General features: G+C 53.0%; 1 protein-coding gene across 4 annotated transcripts in view; it reads right to left on the bottom strand.

Annotated features, from left to right (window-relative positions):
• Positions 1–18958, bottom strand: part of CPEB1 (cytoplasmic polyadenylation element binding protein 1) — a 47601-nt gene that overhangs the window by 3616 nt on the left and 25027 nt on the right. For 2 of the 4 annotated variants that reach the window (XM_064517664.1, XM_064517665.1), the window contains exons 3-8: positions 7784–8010; positions 5880–6129; positions 5464–5577; positions 5042–5146; positions 3842–3978; positions 1967–2165 (exon numbers count right to left, since the gene is read on the bottom strand). In XM_064517664.1, coding sequence (XP_064373734.1) covers positions 1967–2165; positions 3842–3978; positions 5042–5146; positions 5464–5577; positions 5880–6129; positions 7784–8010 — 1032 coding nt within the window. The remainder of the gene's footprint in view (positions 1–1966; positions 2166–3841; positions 3979–5041; positions 5147–5463; positions 5578–5879; positions 6130–7783; positions 8011–18958) is intronic. The other 2 variants (XM_064517662.1, XM_064517661.1) reach the window with 2 other exon arrangements.

The raw sequence follows: 18958 nt of genomic DNA, 5'->3' as shown, positions 1-18958 counted from the left end.
AGGGTTTCCTTGGCTGAGCTGGGTCTGCCCGTCTCAAGGGCAGTTCTGATTGCTTCCTGCATCTATGGGCTACAGGTCAGACACTGCAGTTAGTCCTGCTGGAGGCCTGTTGTATGACTGTCTTCTACATGAGGATCCGGAACAAGGCAGGTTATGCATATGCAGTCTTCCCTTGAAAAGCTTTCTGCCAAACCAGAGGCAGCAGTCAGCAAGGAAGCCCAGGGTAGTATCTCAACACACAAGTGTCCTCAACACTGAAGGAAATTAAGGTACAGTTCAGTTTCCCACTGAGTTCACATTACTGCATCTCATTTAAGAGAACTTCAAGGCTGGGAAGGCCAAGCAGCTGTTCAGAGCCAGAGATCTCTCCCACTGGAGGGAGCAGTTTGGGCTGTGCAGGAAGCCACCAGAGGTTAAGGCTCAGACCTTAAAGAGCCCACATTGAGCAGCTACCTTACAGAGTAGCTTAGTATGCTTCATCTGTTGTCACGCACGAGCTAGGAGTGCACCTGTCTGCTGAAAGTCTCATACCTCCATTCTCCACCTCTTGGGACTGTCACCCAAAAGCCACTTTGCAGGTTAAGTGTTGCAGCATCACCAGCACATCCTGAACCCAGGCCACTTGCATGCTGCTCTGGACACCAAACCCCAACCAGAAAAGCTCAAGAGCAGTCAAGAGCAATGGACAGCTCTGCATTAGCAAACTGACATTTCTCCTGCCTGGCAACACACAGGAGACTCATGGTCTCTTCTGAAATCAAGAACTTGCTGCAGCCTTCCCACAGTCCAAGTCTGTAAAGCTGGTCTCAGCTCTGGAGGGTTTCTCTGTACAGTCCCAGGGACCTCAGTGGTGTCCCCTTGGCCACCAGGCTGCTGAGGCAGCACAGGGAATCGAGCTCATGTGACAAGAACAGCGAGGCACTGCTCAATTCACCATCGGGAGTCTCAGCAGAGGGCTGCTGTCTTGGTTATTACAGGATGCTGTGCTCACAACCTGCTCATTTTAGACATGCAGCCTTGTCTGGGAGACAGGCTCACAGAGGCTCCATCCTTTCATGATCTACACCACAGCTGGTCTACCTGGGAGCAGAGGAAGCAGCTGACCAGTAGACTTGCTACCTGCAGCAGTTTGTGGTTTCACTTCCATCAGAATGGGTGGAAGTGTTTTCTGAGAGTCTTGCCCTTTCTCCTGCCCCCAGGAAGACTTATGCCCTGAGCAGAGGTGGAAGCAGCATTCTCCCAGCAGACCTAGTCAGGAAACTCCAGAAGACTTTGCTGTTTTTGCCTCCAGCCACCCTGGAGGCCCAAAGCAACAATACCCTGAAGGGAAACCAAAGGGAACAGTGGGGCCAGGACACTGCCCACAAGTGCTGGTTCAGATGAGCTGCTCACAGCCCTGCCCTGTGGTTCCTGCTGCCCTGTCCCTCCTGCCCAGTAATTGGCACCTCCCCAGCAAGAAGGACCAGCAGCCACCAGTGGGTTTGAGTTTAACTCAACAGGCAGCAATAGCCAGTGCAACAGATCCACAGCTCTGTCTCTGCTCTGGGGACAGAAGAACAGCCAAAGCAGCATCTAAGGACCATTAACAGCTGGCTCTGCATACAGCCCTGAACAGCAGCAGAAGACCCTCCAGCAATGCTCAGAGACATTAAAAGCTTGAGCTGCTGTGGAAGTGCTTGGGACCTGGAAGGTCCTAGAGCAATCAGCTCTGCCTGCCCTCCCCAGGGCTGGTTTCCCTCCTCACAGGCAGGAGGTGAGGAGCATTGCCTGCAGCTGGACATCTGCTCCCAGAGCAGGCAGAGGCAGACGGCTGTTCCCTCCTGTGGGCTGCTTGTCCAGCGGAGCTTCAGGGCACCAGGAAGTCTTGCCCATTGACAAGGGCCAAGCAAAGAGCACTGCTGCAGCCTGCTCATCTCCCCAGAGCAGCCCTGGGGCAGCTACTGCGCTTGGCAGGATCAACACTTACCAATCGGATACTTGTGCTTGTCTGTGTCAATGCCAGCGTAGACCACCCCTCCAAACAGGTCATACATGACAGCCGCCAGGGCCTCTGCGTTCAGCATCCCGTGCAGAGCCCCCACAAAGACGGTCTTGCTGGGATCAAGCCGCTGCGACGGACTGCGCACAAAGTTGCTGTCTGCCAGCACCCATGGGATCACCTGCACCTGGAACCACACAACCAGGTCAGCCAGCCAACAGCCTGCAAAGGCACATGCTGTGCTGCTCCACCTCAGCAAGGAGGTCCTGCCCCAGGACTCTGCTCCAGACAGACAACACAGGGTTCAGAAGGCCTGCTGAGCCCTCATTTATTGGCTCAAGTCAAGGAGACCCGGGCTGCATTATTCCTGCTCTCTGAAGCAGGCAGATACTGTAGCATCCCTTGGCTGACAGCAGAAACCCTTCCAAGCCCTCAGGACTTGACCCCTATCTTGCAAAAACCCCTCAGTTCTTGCTGGTTGGGGTCTATGTCCAGCACAATAAAGTTCTAGAGACCAGCCTTGCCCCATGCTCCTCAGGAGAGCCAGCGCCTGCTCAAGGGAACATAAACACCACACTGTTCTGTTCTCAGCCAAACTGGAATCCAAAACATTGGTCCCTTGGGGCTGGCAGCCAGGAAACAATCCATGCAAGACTGGATTTTACCTACAGTCTGCACCTACGTTTACTGCCCAGTCAGATGCCTCCCTGCACAGAAGCCTATTGTTGGAAGAGATCAATGAAACAACCCACCCACTGCCAATTTCAACAGGAGCTTCCATCTGCTAGACAGCTGATACAGGGCCCTGAAGAGGAGAAACTTCTGCCAGAGCTAAATCACCAAGCATGAAAGTGCTGCCAATAGCCAGACACCAAGAGAGCCGTCTGGAGTGCAATTAGTTTGTGCCTGTCTAGATAAGAGCTGAATCTCAATTCTTTAACTCTACAAACTTGTGCAGCTGTACCTGATCTATAGTTAAGGCCCCTGTTTACGGGAATGCCAGTTTGATCCTTTGGCAGCCTCTGCACCTCCACCTCCAGAGAACGGTTCAGCCAGCCAAGGCTGTCCTGGGGAGCAGCTGCAGTTACAGCTGTGGATCCAAAATATCTGCCTGCAGTAAGCATGAAAGCCATTTATTCTGCAAGCAGATAAGGTCTAATAAAGAACCAAACAGGATCCAAACCTTCCCCCACAAGCAAAGGTACACAGAACTAAGCATGAAGCAGTGAAATCCCTATTCCTGTGCTCATTTTCAGAGAGGTGAAGCAGCTCAGGTGCATGGAGCACTGGAAAGGCAGCGTCTATCACAAATCCAGGAGCTCCCAAGCCAGGTCACAATTCCTTATACAAGCTCTTGCAAAGTGCAAAACAGCAAGTTACAGCAAGAAAAGAGACACAGGTCTGCTGCTTCCCTCCTTGCCTGTGTCAGGCCCTGCTGTAGGAACATACCAATTAAAGATGGCCAAGAGCCAGTTTTGACTTCTGCTGCTCTGCTTTAGCACTAGTTTCCTGGAGCAGAGTAACACTGTGCACCCTCTCACCTCCAAGGATCTCACCAGGACCCCTTGCTCTCATCTGCAGAACTAGCCTCAGTCCTAAGGTTAATCACAGCACTCTCCATCTAGCACCAAAGGATCCCTGCTGCAGAGCCTTGCCTGAACACATCAGGAGTAGCAGAGGAGTAACCACACCAGCTCTCTTGTAAGCCCTACTGCAGGAAGGAGACACATTCCAGGCACATCTTCCCCAGATGACAGTTTTATTGACCACAGACTGTCCTTGGCTCCAGGGGTGTCAAAAGCACACTTGACATCAGGCTGCTCTGAGCCAGGAGGGCTGAGGGGACCTGATGGGTCTGCTCACCTCTTTGCAGCGCATCCTGCGGCTGGACATCTTGAAGTAGTATTCACTGAGGCCATCAGGACTCAGGAGGTCCTGGGAGCATGCCTGGAGCAGAGCACGCACAGATTTCTCTGACTCAAACACCAGGTAAACATATCCTTTGGAGGTGAAGGGAAAGAAACAACTGTTAGAACAGCAGTGGAGGAGAAAGACCACCCCAGTTTGCAAACACCCTCAAAAATCACTCTCAGAAACCAAAGTATCTGCTCTGCTTCTCCCTTGCTCTCCCCAGCCTCTTCCAGTGAAAGGCAGGATTTTTTTTCATGCAATACTGCCCCTTCCAGAGCAGACTCTGCATAAAATATCTGCCTATGGTGCACTGAGTCTGGCTAAACTGCAAGAGCGCCCAGGTCTTCACCACAGCGCAAGATTGCCCCTCTGCCTGCCCAGCCATCGGGGCAAGTTACCCCTGTTCAACACCATTTGGGCCACTGCCTCCCACATGCAGGGAGAGAGGGATACAGAGTAATACGGCCACATCTGGATGAGAAAAGGGAACACAACCAGCCTGGCCACAGCATGGTCTGCAGGAGATCAGACTTCGCTTCATATGTAGGATCTCAGCCCAGAACTATAAACTCCAGGCCCTAAACTGCCATCAGTGCCAGCACTCTCTACCTGACATTACTTTGGTGACTGAACTAGGCCATGAGGCACCCACCAAACCTACGAATCAGCTACCAAGTTCATTATGCCAGAACTCATTACTGCTTACACAACACATCACCCAGCTATTTCACAGACCGGATTATGCCACAGGGGCTCGTTCCACTCACCAGTGCTCAGAGCCTGCCAGCTTGCTGTGAATGCACATTTGTATTCACTACTTGTGCTTTACGCCAAGGGTGCATGTGCCCTGGATGCTTACACTAGCAGTGGTGGCTAGCAGCTATCACCCAGAACAAGCCAGCCCTGCGATGGGCTTCAGAAGCAACCAGGTTTTTTTTCTCCTGGGCTTCTGCCCAGCACCACACTAGGCAGGCAGGGATGCCAGGTTAGAGGTGACAGTGCAGTGCAACCCTGGTGCTGACCCAAGTGCAAGTTGGACATTTACCCTAGAGTGCTCTGTACCATCCAGTCACCAGCATGCAGCCGTACCATCCCAGCATCCGTGCTGTAACATAGCATGGGAAAAAAGTAACCCTACCGTGTCGCTATTACCTTTAGGCATATTACCTTTGGGAGGGCAGCGTGGGTGTTTGCCATCCTTACCAGGCCACTCCACACTCAGTGAGCCAAACACACGGAAGGTGTTGATCAGTCCAGCTATATGCAGAGGGAAAGTCATCAGTGATCCACAAAATGCTTCATCCTAAAGTCCCTGCAGCCACCTCTGCACAGGGCTCTCTAGAAGGCCCAAGCAGAAAGCAAGCTGGACACCATGGCAGGGCCCAGCAGTTCACTGCTGAAACAGGCAACTCTAGTGGGGTGAACACAGCTCTTTTTGCAGAGCCTTTAATCCCCTGCCTACCCCCCGCACTGCTGTCGAGCTGGCAGCAATGCCAGAAGGGCTTTCAACCTCCCTGAGATGTCAAAACCCAAGGCCCACACTCAGCACGAGCTGCAAGGCCAGGGCCGCTCACCTTCCGTGATGTCCCAGGGGACGCCTCCCAGGAACACCTTGCAGGAGTAGACGGGGTTCTTGTAGTTCCGGGGAGGCAGCTGCCCACTCCAGGTGCAGGTTGCTTCATTCACAGCTTGGACAGACACAAACACTTATATAGGACCACTGACTTCTTTCCCATGCTCCCACAGTGTTCTCCAAACAAATCCCCACATTGCACAACTACAGGTCCAGCAGGGCTACAGCAGTAACAGGCACCTTCCCTGACAGCCCTTTCTTCTGCCAGCAGGTAGACCCAGAACCAGGCTTGCCAGGGAGAACTGCTGCAGATTCAGGTCCAGCCACATCTGCAGAGGCCACCTGCCTCCCCTCCTGCAAGCACAACGGGGCCATCAACACACGCTGCAGTCTGCTGAGACCCACCATCCTACTTACCTGCTGCTTGCCTATGAAGCCTGGCTTCTCTTTCAATACTGAAAGGGTCCTCTGGAGAGTCCAGGAGATCCCAGGAAGGCCATGCAGATGCTCCAGGCCATCTTTTAGACGTACTGGCTGGGGAGGAAGTTACTGCAGCCAGAGCAGATTGGTCTTGATCCAGCCGTGACCCCACTCCCATCTTTAGGGGGTCCCTTGACACCCCACTGAGAGGCAGGAAGGGCAGAGGTGGGGAGATGCGAAGGCTCGACTGCAAGAAAAAGACCAAATTAAAACCTGGTCTCCAGATGGGAGGATGCAACACTGACACTCATGTACCACTCCTGGGCCTTATCTGCAACCAGGCCAGGAGAGGAGGCTCTCAGGGAGGTCCTATTCTGCTGAGACCCCAACATCCACCACAGGCAGAAGAGCAGCTGCCTCAACTGTCCCAGCAGCCTGGAGGAGGCACTGATGGGACCACACAGCTCCCTGGGAAAGGCCTGCCCTGCAGCTATTTCCCACTGAACCTCTGCTGAGGAACTGGCAGTGGAGAACAGAGGCACCTCACACAACAGGGCAGAGCCAACAGCTACCCTGCACCTGCACAGCCTCAAGAATGACTTCCACCCCCAGGGAGCACCAAGCCCACCAGCAGGACCCCCATGTTCTGCTTCAGGCCCCACTCTGAAGCAGCCTGGGCTTCCCCAGCAGCACCCACAGAGCTCTGCAGCAATCCGCTGGTTCTCACCACTCTGCATGCCAGCTCCACCGCCTGTCTGCCAAGGGTGCGAGCTCAGCTGGCTGCACTAAACCTGACTGCTCTCAGGTTTAACACTGCTCTCCTTGGGCAGAAGGATTCAAAGCATGAATTAACAGCAGGGATGCAAGACACTTTGCACAGCTTAAAGTGCTAATCACCCTGCAGATCCAGCTGGATGCTGCTGCAGCACAGCCACCCACGCTGAGGCCATGCTGGGAAGACCTGATCTCCACCAAGCAAGGCCACCATCAAGCTCTGCTGCCCTGCACCACCTGCCACAGAGCCCTGGATGCTGCACTGTTGCAACCCAGTTCTCCAGGGCAGATTTCATAAGCAAGAATCAAGCTGGCCACATCCTTCATGCCCATCCCAAAGAACAGGATAAGGCCACAACCACACCGCAGCAGAGCAAGGTGCGGCACAAGAGGCAGCAAAGCCTAGTTTTAACTTCAGGTCCTGAGGATCAGAAGGAAGCCGTGTAGGGCACCAAGGCCTGGGAACAGAACTGGCCAGAGCCAGGCTGCCCTGCTGGCATACCTAGAACTGCAGCTCACACTGCAGTACAGACCCAGCTGCACAGACCAGGTCAGCAAGACAGACAGTCCTCGTGTGCTTGCTTCCAAATTTAGCTATGCTTTAGGGAACGCAAGCAGGCTAGACCCAGTTTGCTCCAGAAGAAACAGCCTTAAGATGGAGAAGTGCAGTCAGCAAGTGGGAAGGGCAATGAAAGGCAAAGACTGGAGCTCTCGAGAAGCCCACGCTGCAGTCTGGAGGCAGCTGTGCTGATCAGCCTCCTCACTGTTGGAAGCAGGACCCAGTCATCCCACCATATACCAGCTCAAGCACTCAGACCCTACTTTAACCCACTAGGGCTGCAAGCACAAAGCCAAAAGGCTGAAAAACTGTTTAGGAAAATCAGCACAGACTAGCAATATGCTTAAGGACAGACTGCATAAGCAGCCCCTTCTTCCAAGCCCTGGGCTCCAGGAGAGGGCCTCACTGTGTCAATCTAGACATGACAGCTCCCTCACTTCAGCGCTCCCTTCCCGCGCCGGCAGGGTTGCGGCTCAGCACAGCTATTCCGCACTCTCCAGAAATGCAGCAAGGTGCCGGGAACCACGCATTCCCAGCCTCAGAGAGCAGATACAAGACCCAAACTTACAATCAAGTCTGAGAGATGGTCAGAGCCTGAGCTGAACCCACTGGTGTCCGAGTCGGAGGGGCTGCTGGAGCGGGAGTCCAGGAGGGAGCGGGAGTCCAGGCGCGAGTTCCTCAGCGTCGGCGTGGAAAACTTTTCTGACAGGTCTGAACCAATGGGGTCTAGAGGCAGGAAACCCAGAGGGGGCTTGCCCAGGACATTCCCGAGAGGGTTACTCAACATGCTGAGAACTGCAACACAGAAACAGCCCATCAGTGCTACAGCACGCCACATCTCCTTCCATCCCTCCCATCTTACAGTAGCCCACACACAGCCAGGCCAGGAGATGGCCCATCCGGCAGGCACCAGTCCCCCAGGCTGCTCTAGAAAGGCTGCGTGCCCTTGCCATCGCTTGCAGCAGTGCGCCACGCAGCCAGCCGCCTCCGAGCCAACAGCAGCAGCCCAGCGTGGCATACAAATGCCGCAAGGGCTGGTTATTCTCCCGAGGCAGTAATCAAACAGGAGAACCCACTTCATGTGGCAGCAGAGCCAAGGACCCCACGTCCTGCATCCAGACCTCAGGTTGTCCACAGAGCAGCTTCAAGACAGACCCCTCTGCCTGGTCCATATCAGTACACTTGTGTTTCTTGCTGCTGGGGCCAGAACAAGCTGGGACCCACAGGGCAACCAGCCCCACAGCCGCAGCAAGGGTGGCACATGCCAACCACACCCACAGCCTGCACATGTCTATGGCCAGGCTAAGAGCAAGGCCTGACCCAAAACAGGCATTTGCAGACTTGGAGGTGGGATGGCACACATCAACCTTGACATGAGCTGGCTACGGGCTGCCAGCAATGTGCCAGTCTAGCCTGCTGACAAAGGAGACTCTTCACAGTCAGCGTGTGCTGTCCCCGATACACGTTCGCGAGCCTGTCTGGTCAGGCCTTTGCCCAAGAGCTGACAGACACGTATGCGCCAGACTGCTGCTCTCGCACAGCAGCAGGTTTTCCTCCCACTGAAGTGTATCAAGGCATGCAAATTCCTCTCTACCCACAGAGCCCTCAGCACAGCACCAGGTATCCAGGGGCTGGGAAGCACTTGTCCCACCGCATGGGTCACGGTCTCAGGCCAGCTACCCACCCAGAACAGCAAACGAGGCATGCTCAGCCATACGGGATCCCACAGGGGCATGACACCAGCCACGTCTATGCAAGAGGAGCAAGTCTCAGCAAGCTCAATGTGTCCCCAAACCAAGAGCAGAGCATTCAGAAATGGTTTTAATTATTCAGAGGTTGCAAAACAAAGCAGCTTGCCCTGAAGCTTTCAGTTTTCAGTAGAGCAAGTTTGGGATCCACTTGATATCCTCAGCTACACCTGATCCTGATCAGCTAGGACCAAAAGGTTTTAAGCTCAGGCTTTCAATAGCTCTTATACAGAAGAGGTTACAACAGTCCAAAACATTGCCCAAAATGGATGAGGAGCAAATGCTGAAGTGCACAGTGATCGATACACACCAGCACCGACTCGGTGCCAACTCCAGAGAGAGCTGTAGAGCATGCCTGAAGTGAAACGCTCAGCTGTGTCTCCAAGGCAGTGTTTCCCAGCAGCATACCAGCTGGGGAGCTGGCATCTCCAGCCTCATGCTGGAGTAAGCAACCTCAAACCACCACCAAAAACCCCACGCAGGTACCAGGGGGTCCTTTATCTGAAGCATCTACCTCTGAACCCGAGGCAGAGCTCAGCTGCAGAGCACCATTAGCTATATTCACAACATCATCCCAGAGCACTGGCTTTTTCCATCCATGGACCCTCATCCCTGAAAGTTTCTCCAGCAGAGCTGCAGACCCCTGGATTTCCACATCTCAGCTGCAGCACAGGACTAGGAACTCAGCTTACCCGACCACTCTAAAGGGTCACTTGGACAGGGACCACCTGCGGGTAAGGTCGCAGGTATCCCTCCTGCCTTCTGAACATCAGTCCAGCTCCCCCAGCAGCAGCACTCGTGCTGGCACCCAAAGCAGCAGCAGTCAGAGCAGACAAACCCCGCAGCCGCAGGAAGCCTCGCTGGCCCGGTAGTACTTACTGTCAGCAGAGCTCGACCAGCAGCAGCCTCGCTAGCGGCGGCGGGGTGCCGAGGAGAGCTGCCGCAGACAGCTCAAGGCAGGGAGGAGACTGTTCCCTCTAGTCACAGCAGAGCAGGACGGACCGTCTCCCAGCCTATGCAAGCTGCGCTACGCTGGTTTGCCGACTTCGCCGAAGCCACGTGGTGTGTTTAAAAATACAGCCAGTGTATTGTTCAAGGGAGACAGCTGAATTTGTTAAACAGCCTCAAAAATCTGATTAGTCACTAAACAGTACAAGAGTCAAAGCAAAGCAGCTGATCCACGGCCCAAGCCTCACAGCTGAGGAATGCTCCAGCACTGGCCCCTTCACCACCGCCACCGAGCACAGCAGGTCTGTAACCCCGGCCAGCAAGGAGCACTGCACCAAACCTGTGCACCGTGGCATCTCCTAGGGACCCACAGCAGCAAGCACGATACCAACTGCTGCTGGCGATGCTGTCTTAAACCTCGTCTCCTGGTTAAAGGGCTATCTTTGGGGGCGCAAAACCAGAATCTGATTCGTGTTGTATAAGCAGGGGTCCAGGGGCTCAACAGGAGCCCCTCAAGGATCTTCCAGGCACTCAACTGCTCTGCCCCATTTGTTTCATCTGCATCTCTGCCACCACACTGACTTGCCACTGCCCTCCACTTACACATTTACCCCCAGGATCGCTGAGCTGTCGCTGCAGCTAGGCAACCTATAGGGCAGTACGAGCTCATTCAGGCAGCAGGATTACTGTCCTTTCAGGGGATCCACTGCTAGGGCATCTAAAAGCCTGGGGCATCCAAGTTCTAGCACCTCCTACCAAGCGTAATCCTTCTGGTTACAACTGACCCACTCTTAACCTCATCTTGGACCCAGTCCTAGAAGTGTTGGCATCCTACTGTTAATGCAGATGGATTTTATCCCCTCAAGACCTTTTTGACAGGTCTGCCCAGACCATGCTCGGCTACAGGCTCTGCAGGCTACAGTAAGCTTGTGACAAACCCCACATCATTCCAGTGGGTCCTAGAGCTGGACTCAGCCTAGTGTGGGACCAACCCACTCACAGGGACAGTGGAAGGAGAAGCTGCAGGCCATCCTCAGCATTTCCTTCATGCTTGCTTAGTGATCAGGTTGCGTCCCTTGAAGCCAGCCTTTGCAGGTAGCCTAGGAAACACTAAGCATTGAAGAGACCTGATCTTGTTTCTCAACCCCAACTGCCCTGACAGCAGAGCACCCAAATGCTGTCTGCTTGAGCTCTCTGCCTGCAGGCCCGCACACTGAACCCCCTCGGGGTGCAACCTTGGCACACACAAGATCCCTCCCAAAAAGGCTGCGCACTGAAAAAGCCTCCTTCATTTGGGTCTCCTTTATTTGGGCTACCCAATATAAACATTGTTGTTATGGGGAAGTTTGTCTCCCCCTCCCAAACAGACCATCTGCAGAAGACGTTTCAACTTGCAGTGTATACGCAAGATGCATCAGCAGTTTCCGGTGTCAAGAACATCCCTAAAGATGCAGAAGTTGAGCCAGAACAGCAGATATCAACTATCCAGACTAAAAAAAAGCTAAGTGCAAGCATCTAAATGTCTTCATGTCTAAGGGAGCAGTTTTAACTTAAGGGTCAAACATGACTCCCATTCATTAGTACTCCAGCAGCCCGGTGTCCCGAGCATGGTGGCTTGCAGAAAGCTTCTGGAAGCTTTCAGGCCTCTGCTCAGAGCCGCAAGAGAAGCGCATGCCAACTCTTTGCAGGGGACAGCAAAAAAAGGCAGCTTTTAATAGAAACGCAGCTATGACTTTTGACTCATTGCTGCAACTTGAATGACTGAATTTGGAGCCAGCGTGCTCCATCTTCAAGCACATCAGCCAAACCCTGACAGATTTAAGAGCACTACGGAGCAGTCTTGGTACCAGCGTGGCAATCCTCCAGGTAGCAGGTGCTCAGGTCACTCTGGAGAGAATGAACATCTTAAGAACCAGTCCTGCTTCTTATTTGAGCCTGTACTAGTACAGGCTATCAGGACAAAATTGCCTAAATATGCTCCAATTCCTGCACCATCCTGGGGCCTCTGGAGATACTAAGAGCACATGCAAGCATTGGGATACATCACATCCAGGCCACACACATCACAGGAGAAGCACCCAAAAACACATGGGAAGCACCCAGAACCATGGCTTGACAGGGTGGCTAGTTTCTATACTGTTCTGTAGACTCAAACTCATCTTTTAATGCTGGTTATCAGCCACTGCAAGCTATCACCTTTAACACATACATACTCAGTCTCAAACAAACCCACCCCATCAGGGCAAGCTGTTCATAGTGTGCACCCTCAGAAAGGGACACCAACAGCCAGACACCCAACTCCCAGCACAACCAGCCTTAGAACAGGTCTTATTTCTCCACATGCCATTTAGACTTGCAGCTTAGGATTTTCAGCACCTGCTTGATACTTTGAGGAGTGAAGGTTTCTTCCTTGCTCAAGTACTAAAATTCACAGCCTTGAAAGAATATCTTCCCAGTTTAGGTAGCTTTGACTAAACCCATTTTACAAAAAAATAAGCCTAAAGACAGGCCCTCAGCAGCCCATCTTACCTCTGCTGAGAGCTTAGAGGGGGGCTCTGGGTAAATAAACCACCTTACAACTATGCAATCACAAATGATGCTTTACTGCCAGAAGACCTTAAGATAAGCAGAACACTGGACACGAAGAGCTATCAGTGACAGCTAGAGAAGACTCAAGAAGTCTGCCACCATGAAGCTGTCCTCTATTCTGTTTTAGCCTCTTCATCTGCAAGAGACCATCCAGCAAAACAAGCCAACAGCACATTCGACACAGCTGCTAACCAAGCACTGTTCCTATGCTCTTTGCTCCTTCGTGTACCAGTCTCATCCAGTTATCTGGAAACTGGGTCTGCTACAAGCTAAGACTCAGGTCACAGCTGCCCAGCTCCTTCTGCTCAAGACCATTCCCCACACCGCAAGAACCTCAGTGAAGCCTTCCCCACAGCAAGAAAAAAACAGCATTTGCCATGGAGAGGCTGGGAGGGAAGTGTGCCACCCCACAAGCCAAGAGGCACATGCAAGCGTGCATGCACACAGCAAACTCCCATGGAGCTACGCAGAGTACCAGGCCCCAGGCTCTTACACTACGCGCAGCCTCTGGCACCCGCATGCTTAATGCGTGTGCAGCTAAGACGCTGCATCAGGCAGTGGTACCGAGCGCTAGAGGAGCACATGCACGCACTTTTTAAAAGTCATGCTCTGAATACATATTTGAGCCTCTGAAAGCTCGCTGCAGGGCTGAAGAAAGCCTATTTAAGGGAGACTGGAGCTTGAATAAGCAGGTCAGCAGTGCCGAGCCATCAGATAGTCACTATCTGCAGGCTGACACCAGCAGCAAGGTTAGACAAAGGGACATTTCAGTCTCCTGAGAAGAGACACCAGAAGTTTGTCTGCCGGGAGATTACTCAGCACAGGAGGAATGGCAGACTGTCAAAACCTCCCTTCAAAGCCTGCTGCTCCACCCCGATCCCCCTGCGCAGGCACGGGGGAAGAGATCAGCAGGGAAAGCGCTGCCAGGACAAGCGGGGCAGAAGAGACGGCTTTTGGAGAGCCACGGCGCTTCTGCGTCCACTTGGAGACACCTGCTGTGCCCAAAGGCTGCGGAGCCGCACGCACATTTGGGGCACGGTGGCGGCAGCGTGACCAAGGCCCCGGGGACTGAACACGGCGCAGCTTCTTTTGTCGTTTGTCAAATAAGCTCATAAAGAAAAAAAGGCTGATGGCCCAAACAATAGCCTGCTGCAGTTCCAGAAAAACAGCTCGTCTGCAATTTTCACCACCCGGCCAGACTCTGCACTGGTGGGGTGGGAGCAGGCTGAATGTTTTAGTCAGCCAAAAAGCAGCACCTCCTACAGACACTAAGCAACTTCACGGCAAGAGAAACATTTGCATGTCTGAAAGGCAAACGGGCACCTTATCCACCTCCTACGGCGACAGTTAACATCTCCGCAGTCAGCGAGACTGAGCCAGACGGGCTGCCGAAGCGAGTTCCCCCTCCATCGCACGAGCGCCGAGCCACTTGAAACGTTACCTGCTCACCGTACGGGAAGGGGCCACCAGGACTCCAGACTCATCTTAAGTGACATTTTAGCACTCTGTCCCTGCAGCCACAGGCCCTTGCGCTGCCTGCTAGGAGCCGGAAAGCCTGCAGCCAGCACGGAGAGCGCAAGTGACACCGACCAAAACAAGCCCAGCAGAGCTGCTACGATAGTCACGGGGTGGAGCACGAGGTACGGCAAGGGGCTGAGAGCTGGCCTTGCTCAGCATGGGGAAAGCAGTCAGATCCCCCCCAAATCCCTAACAGGGAGTTAGAGAAGAGAGCCAGACTCTTAGAGGCACACACAGAGCAAACAGCCACGAGCTGCAGCAAAGAAATGCTGATTGAAGGAAAAACCCACAGAAAACCCACAATATTCCTCCTGAGTAGTAGAGCAGCCATGGGACAGGGCCCAGAGAGGTGGAGGAGGATCTCCATCCTTACAGACTCTCAGAGCTCATCTGAACAAGGCCCTGAGCCAACTGATCCTGCTTGGCTGTTAGCTCTGCTTGAGCAGGAGGCTGGGCATCTCTAGAAGTCTCTTCTGGCCCAAGTCTTCCTGATCTGATGCTTATACACCCATTACTCCAACTGGAGAAAAAAAATCTCCGCTATTCTCAAGAAAAACCACCTGAAGTCAGAGACACACACCCTCTCCAGAGCTGTACACTGCAACAGAAGTCTTAACTCCTCATCTTGAACAGACTGCCAATATTCAAGAAAGTGCCCCAAAACAGCAGATGCAATCAAACATCTGCTTTGCCAGTAGTAATCAATCCAAATAGGAACGAACACACAGCTCCCCGCATCAGCAGGTTAGTTTCTGAACTACAAAAGAGGAACCTCTGCCCTGATGGATTTTTCATTTGGGACGAAGAAGAACTGAGGATATTCAGGCAGCTATTTCTGGTTTGCTAAGAAGGGGGCAGGGGAATGAAAAAAAGGAAGCATGATCCCACAGCTGAACTACAGAATTAGACTCAGGACACCTGAGGGCTATTCTTGGTTCTGTCACCAACATGGCAAGTCACTTCCTCAGTGCGCCCTGAAAAACGGAGACAGCATCAGAACCAGCAACACGGAGGCTTGTTCCAGTAACGCCCGACAGCACCGGTCCTCCTGCTCCAAGCGAGTGGGAGCCTGGAGGCAGGGAATTTACTATGGTGTTTCTAGGAGGGGGGAAAAAAGATGCCATAGGTAAATATAAAAAACAAGAAAGGACAGCTAAAAAAGCAATTCAGAATTTTAAGAGTGCACAAGTATTTGCGCTCAGACTGCCACAGCAGCGTGCGTCTTTAAAAGATCAGAACATTGAAACACAACAAGGTTTAACTTGTATAAATCCCAGAGAGATTTAAAAGCCAACATATTCAGGTCAAATCCAGCGCAACAGCTTCAGTTTTGCAAGCCTCAAGAACAAACATTTCTATATTTAAGTGCCAAACTCCTCTCAATTATCCGCTGCAACATCCAGGGTGCAAACTCTGCAGCATGTGTTAGTTTATGTGATAACAAGGCAGAGACTGACTCATTTTCACTGCTCAGCTGCATCAGCCTTTTTTTTGGGGGGGGGGGGGGGGACCACAATTAGGGTAGCACTTTTAGAAAAAAGGTAAATTCTTTACAGAGAGAGACCTGGGGGAGCAGTCTGCTAGGCCATACTCCTTTAGGCCAAGCAGTAGCCTGCAGTAAAGGGAGAACAATTAAAAGCCAGGCTTTAATCCCAAATGCAATCTTATTTGCAGAATGGCACAGGCCTCAGCAAGGCATTCAGCTGGCCCAAAGCCGCATACCTCATTGCTGGATGAGCATGCCCAGCACCCCCAGTGATGCCTGCAGGTTCCCAGTTACCTTGCCTCTGCTCTGAGGGCTGCATGCCTCAGAACTGCAGCTTTAGGGGTTGGTTTGCTTTGCCCTCCCTTCCCTCTGGTACTCTTGGACTAAAAATAGGCCAGAAGGGCGAGCAGGGAAGCCGGGCATTCCTCCACGGTTGTCTCAAACGGACGGCTGCTGCTGTGCCCGAGTGCGGCCTCCGAGCTGGCAGTAACACAGACATCACCTGTGATTCAGCTGTTTTGCCAGCGCCTAAGGGACCACGCACGACAGGAACGCGACCGAGCTGGCGGTGGGGATACACGGCGCTGAGCGGCAAGACGTGGCACCGGCTGGCGCTCCCCCACCCGGCAGCAGTGTCCGAGCCCCTGCTCCCCAGCCAGCACCCTCCGCAAGGCCCTTTATTCGGCTGCGCAGTGGCACCGAGCAAAGTCGGTGCAGTGACAGCTCAAGGACCACAGCACCTTTTGGGACGGGATCATCCCACAGAGCCAACTCGGCAGAGGTGCGAGTGAATAAGCAGAGCTGTGAGGGGTGGGAATCGCATACAGTTACAGAAGCACAACTAGTTTTCATACACACTAGCTAACTAGCTACCTCTGTCCAGGCCAAAACCCACTTAGAGGCCCCAACCACCAGTAATAGCAGCAGGCACTGCTAAATTGATACAAGAGACAGCAAGCAGAGCCCCAAGGGTGTTCCTGGCTGGCCCATTTAAGAGCACCTTGTCCTGGGAACACTGATGCAGCCCATAAATTATAGTTTCTACAGGCCCCTCGGGCCACGCTCCTTTTCCCGTTCTGTCCCTTGTTCCATGCGGGGTCTTAAAGATGGTTGTCCCACCCCCATGGGCAGGCAGCTTCACACAAGCCATCTTCTAGCAGCTCTGCTTTCCTGCTTTGAGCAGAAGGTTGGACTACATGACCTCCAGAGGTCTCTTCCCACCTGAATCATCCTACAACCCTAAAAAGCAGCACTGCAGAGGGGTTGTGCACTCAGGGGCCCTTACTCATAGCCATCCCACATGCAGTCAGCAAGGGAAGCCAGCTAGAGGGACTTCAGCTGTGTAGCAGACCAAGGACTGCCCTGCTGGCCCATAGGCCTTGACTCATGTCCCAGCAAGGACAGGTTATCCTGCAGCACTGTGCTACACAACCTTGCTGTCACAGAGCAGCAGGCTGTGCCCAGGCCCAATGGGGCTCCAGTGACACTCAAGTCTACAGTGGCAGCAGACCCTGAACTTGGGACCTGTCCCACTGAAGCAGGGAAGGAAAGGGACAGGCACCACTCCCACTTTCTGCTGCAGCCCCAGTCCACCAGGAGACCAGGTCTGAAAGCTCCGTGGAAGTCCAGACAAGCTCCAAACGGAAGCACTTAGACCTGCACGCACTGTGGAGTTCATAATGAAGGCATTGTGCCAAAACACATTCAGAGCCTCTTCTAGAAAGCTACCATATTAGCACAGATCAAGCTGCAGCAGATCAAGGCTTTCACATTTGCTCAGCCCAGCTACATCCCATCCTCTGCTTAGATATCTAGCAGCACAAGGGTTGGAGGAAAGCCTGCCCTCCTCCTCGTCTCTCATTCAATCAGCACATTTTATGGATAAATCCCTAAAAGCCCAGGCCAGAGCTTGTACACATCTAAAACACCCTGCCACTACCTCCAATACCCATCACAATGGAAAAAGACTAAGCTACTAGTTGCCTGGGGCTGTTCAGAGCCACTAAACACAGCTCTGATGCTCTCCTCTAAAGGTGACATGCTTGTTAAGGCTCACGTCAGGAGGTAGCCGAGAGGCATGCATACACTCCAGACTACAACTGGTGTCAAAAGCTTACGGCAAGATCCACAAGCCCACTGTACTTGTGCACACTGGTCTCACAGGCAGTGAAGCAGCAATCAGCATGGCTGCAAAGAGTGGAAGTCTGCCAATGCTGGAGCATTTTTCCATGGCACTTCCACCAGCTGCTTTGAGCAAGGTCAGATGCTTGAGAAGCCCGTGCCTTCTCTGCACCCACCCCCATCTGCAGTTGCCTCCACAGAGCACACGGGCTACTGCTGGCCAAGTGGCAATGACATCCCCTCTGGGCTGCTCTGGGGACCACAGTGCAACACCCTTCAGAGGAATAAGTCAAGGGAAAGGGTTTTCAGGAGGGTGTGCATGAGCTCCTTCAAGCTGTCCCCAGCACAAGGCTGGAGGCTGCCCTGGCCCAGTGCAGTTCTGGCAGACTGCTGGTTGGGTTCTTGCTCAAGTTACTCATCTATTTGTATCTTATACTTTACAACATCCATGCAAATAAAAATAAACCTGTTTGTCTAAGAGAAGCTGCTCCAATTGAAGCTTTTAGAGCAGGATTAAGAGCAACTGCCATTAGACACCAACTGCAAGCCCACCAGAGTTTTGATGTGTATTTACATTTGATATATGTTTTATTCTGTTAAGGATCAAACAGTGTTGCCATATGAGCAGTCTGCAGCCACTAAGTGCTCTGTGCTTTCTGCTCCACAGCACAGCCGGTTCTGCTCAGCAGTTGAGAAATCAGCCTGTGGCCTCTGAGCAGCCCTTACTCAAATGCGCTCAAGGAACAAGTGCCCATTAGGCATTCACACCAAGTGTGTCCTCAGAAAAGCTCTACAGGAACTAAGATGGCACGGGGCAAGCTTTTAGTAAGGCCATCTCACAGGTGCTCCTGAAGTGCATCTGTCATGCAAGAAACTACGTGAGGCAAGCTTGATCCCTGCTCTGAAAAATGAGACTTCCCCTACAGTGTTATAATCAACCACTGCATACGCTGTGTTTGTGCTTCCACTGCTAAGCCATGAGCAGTGGGCAGGCTGCCCCTGAAGGACCCAGGCTTACGCAAGCACAGCTGCCTCACAAGCCCTTCCTCTTAAAGGGAAGGCAGGACACCAAAGACAGGAGGTCCAGGACCCCGCTCCACCAGCAAGTCTTTGGTTACCAGATTGCCTGAATCCCCCACAAACCTGAAAAGGCCAGCAAGATGCCAGCACCAAGGGCCGCATCATGAGCGGGACAAAGGCACATGGAGTTTTCCAGACAGCCTGGTTCCTTCCTCCGGCTCACCGCACTGCCACATGGACATCAGCGCTGGCACTGCGGGCAGAATCCCGGCCACAGCCTGATTTATGCCAAGCTTCAGGGGCTGCCGAGCCA

Source organism: Dromaius novaehollandiae, chromosome 10 (genome assembly GCF_036370855.1).
Source record: "Dromaius novaehollandiae isolate bDroNov1 chromosome 10, bDroNov1.hap1, whole genome shotgun sequence".
NCBI lineage: Eukaryota > Metazoa > Chordata > Aves > Casuariiformes > Dromaiidae > Dromaius > Dromaius novaehollandiae.
This window is presented reverse-complemented; position numbering and strand designations above follow the sequence as displayed.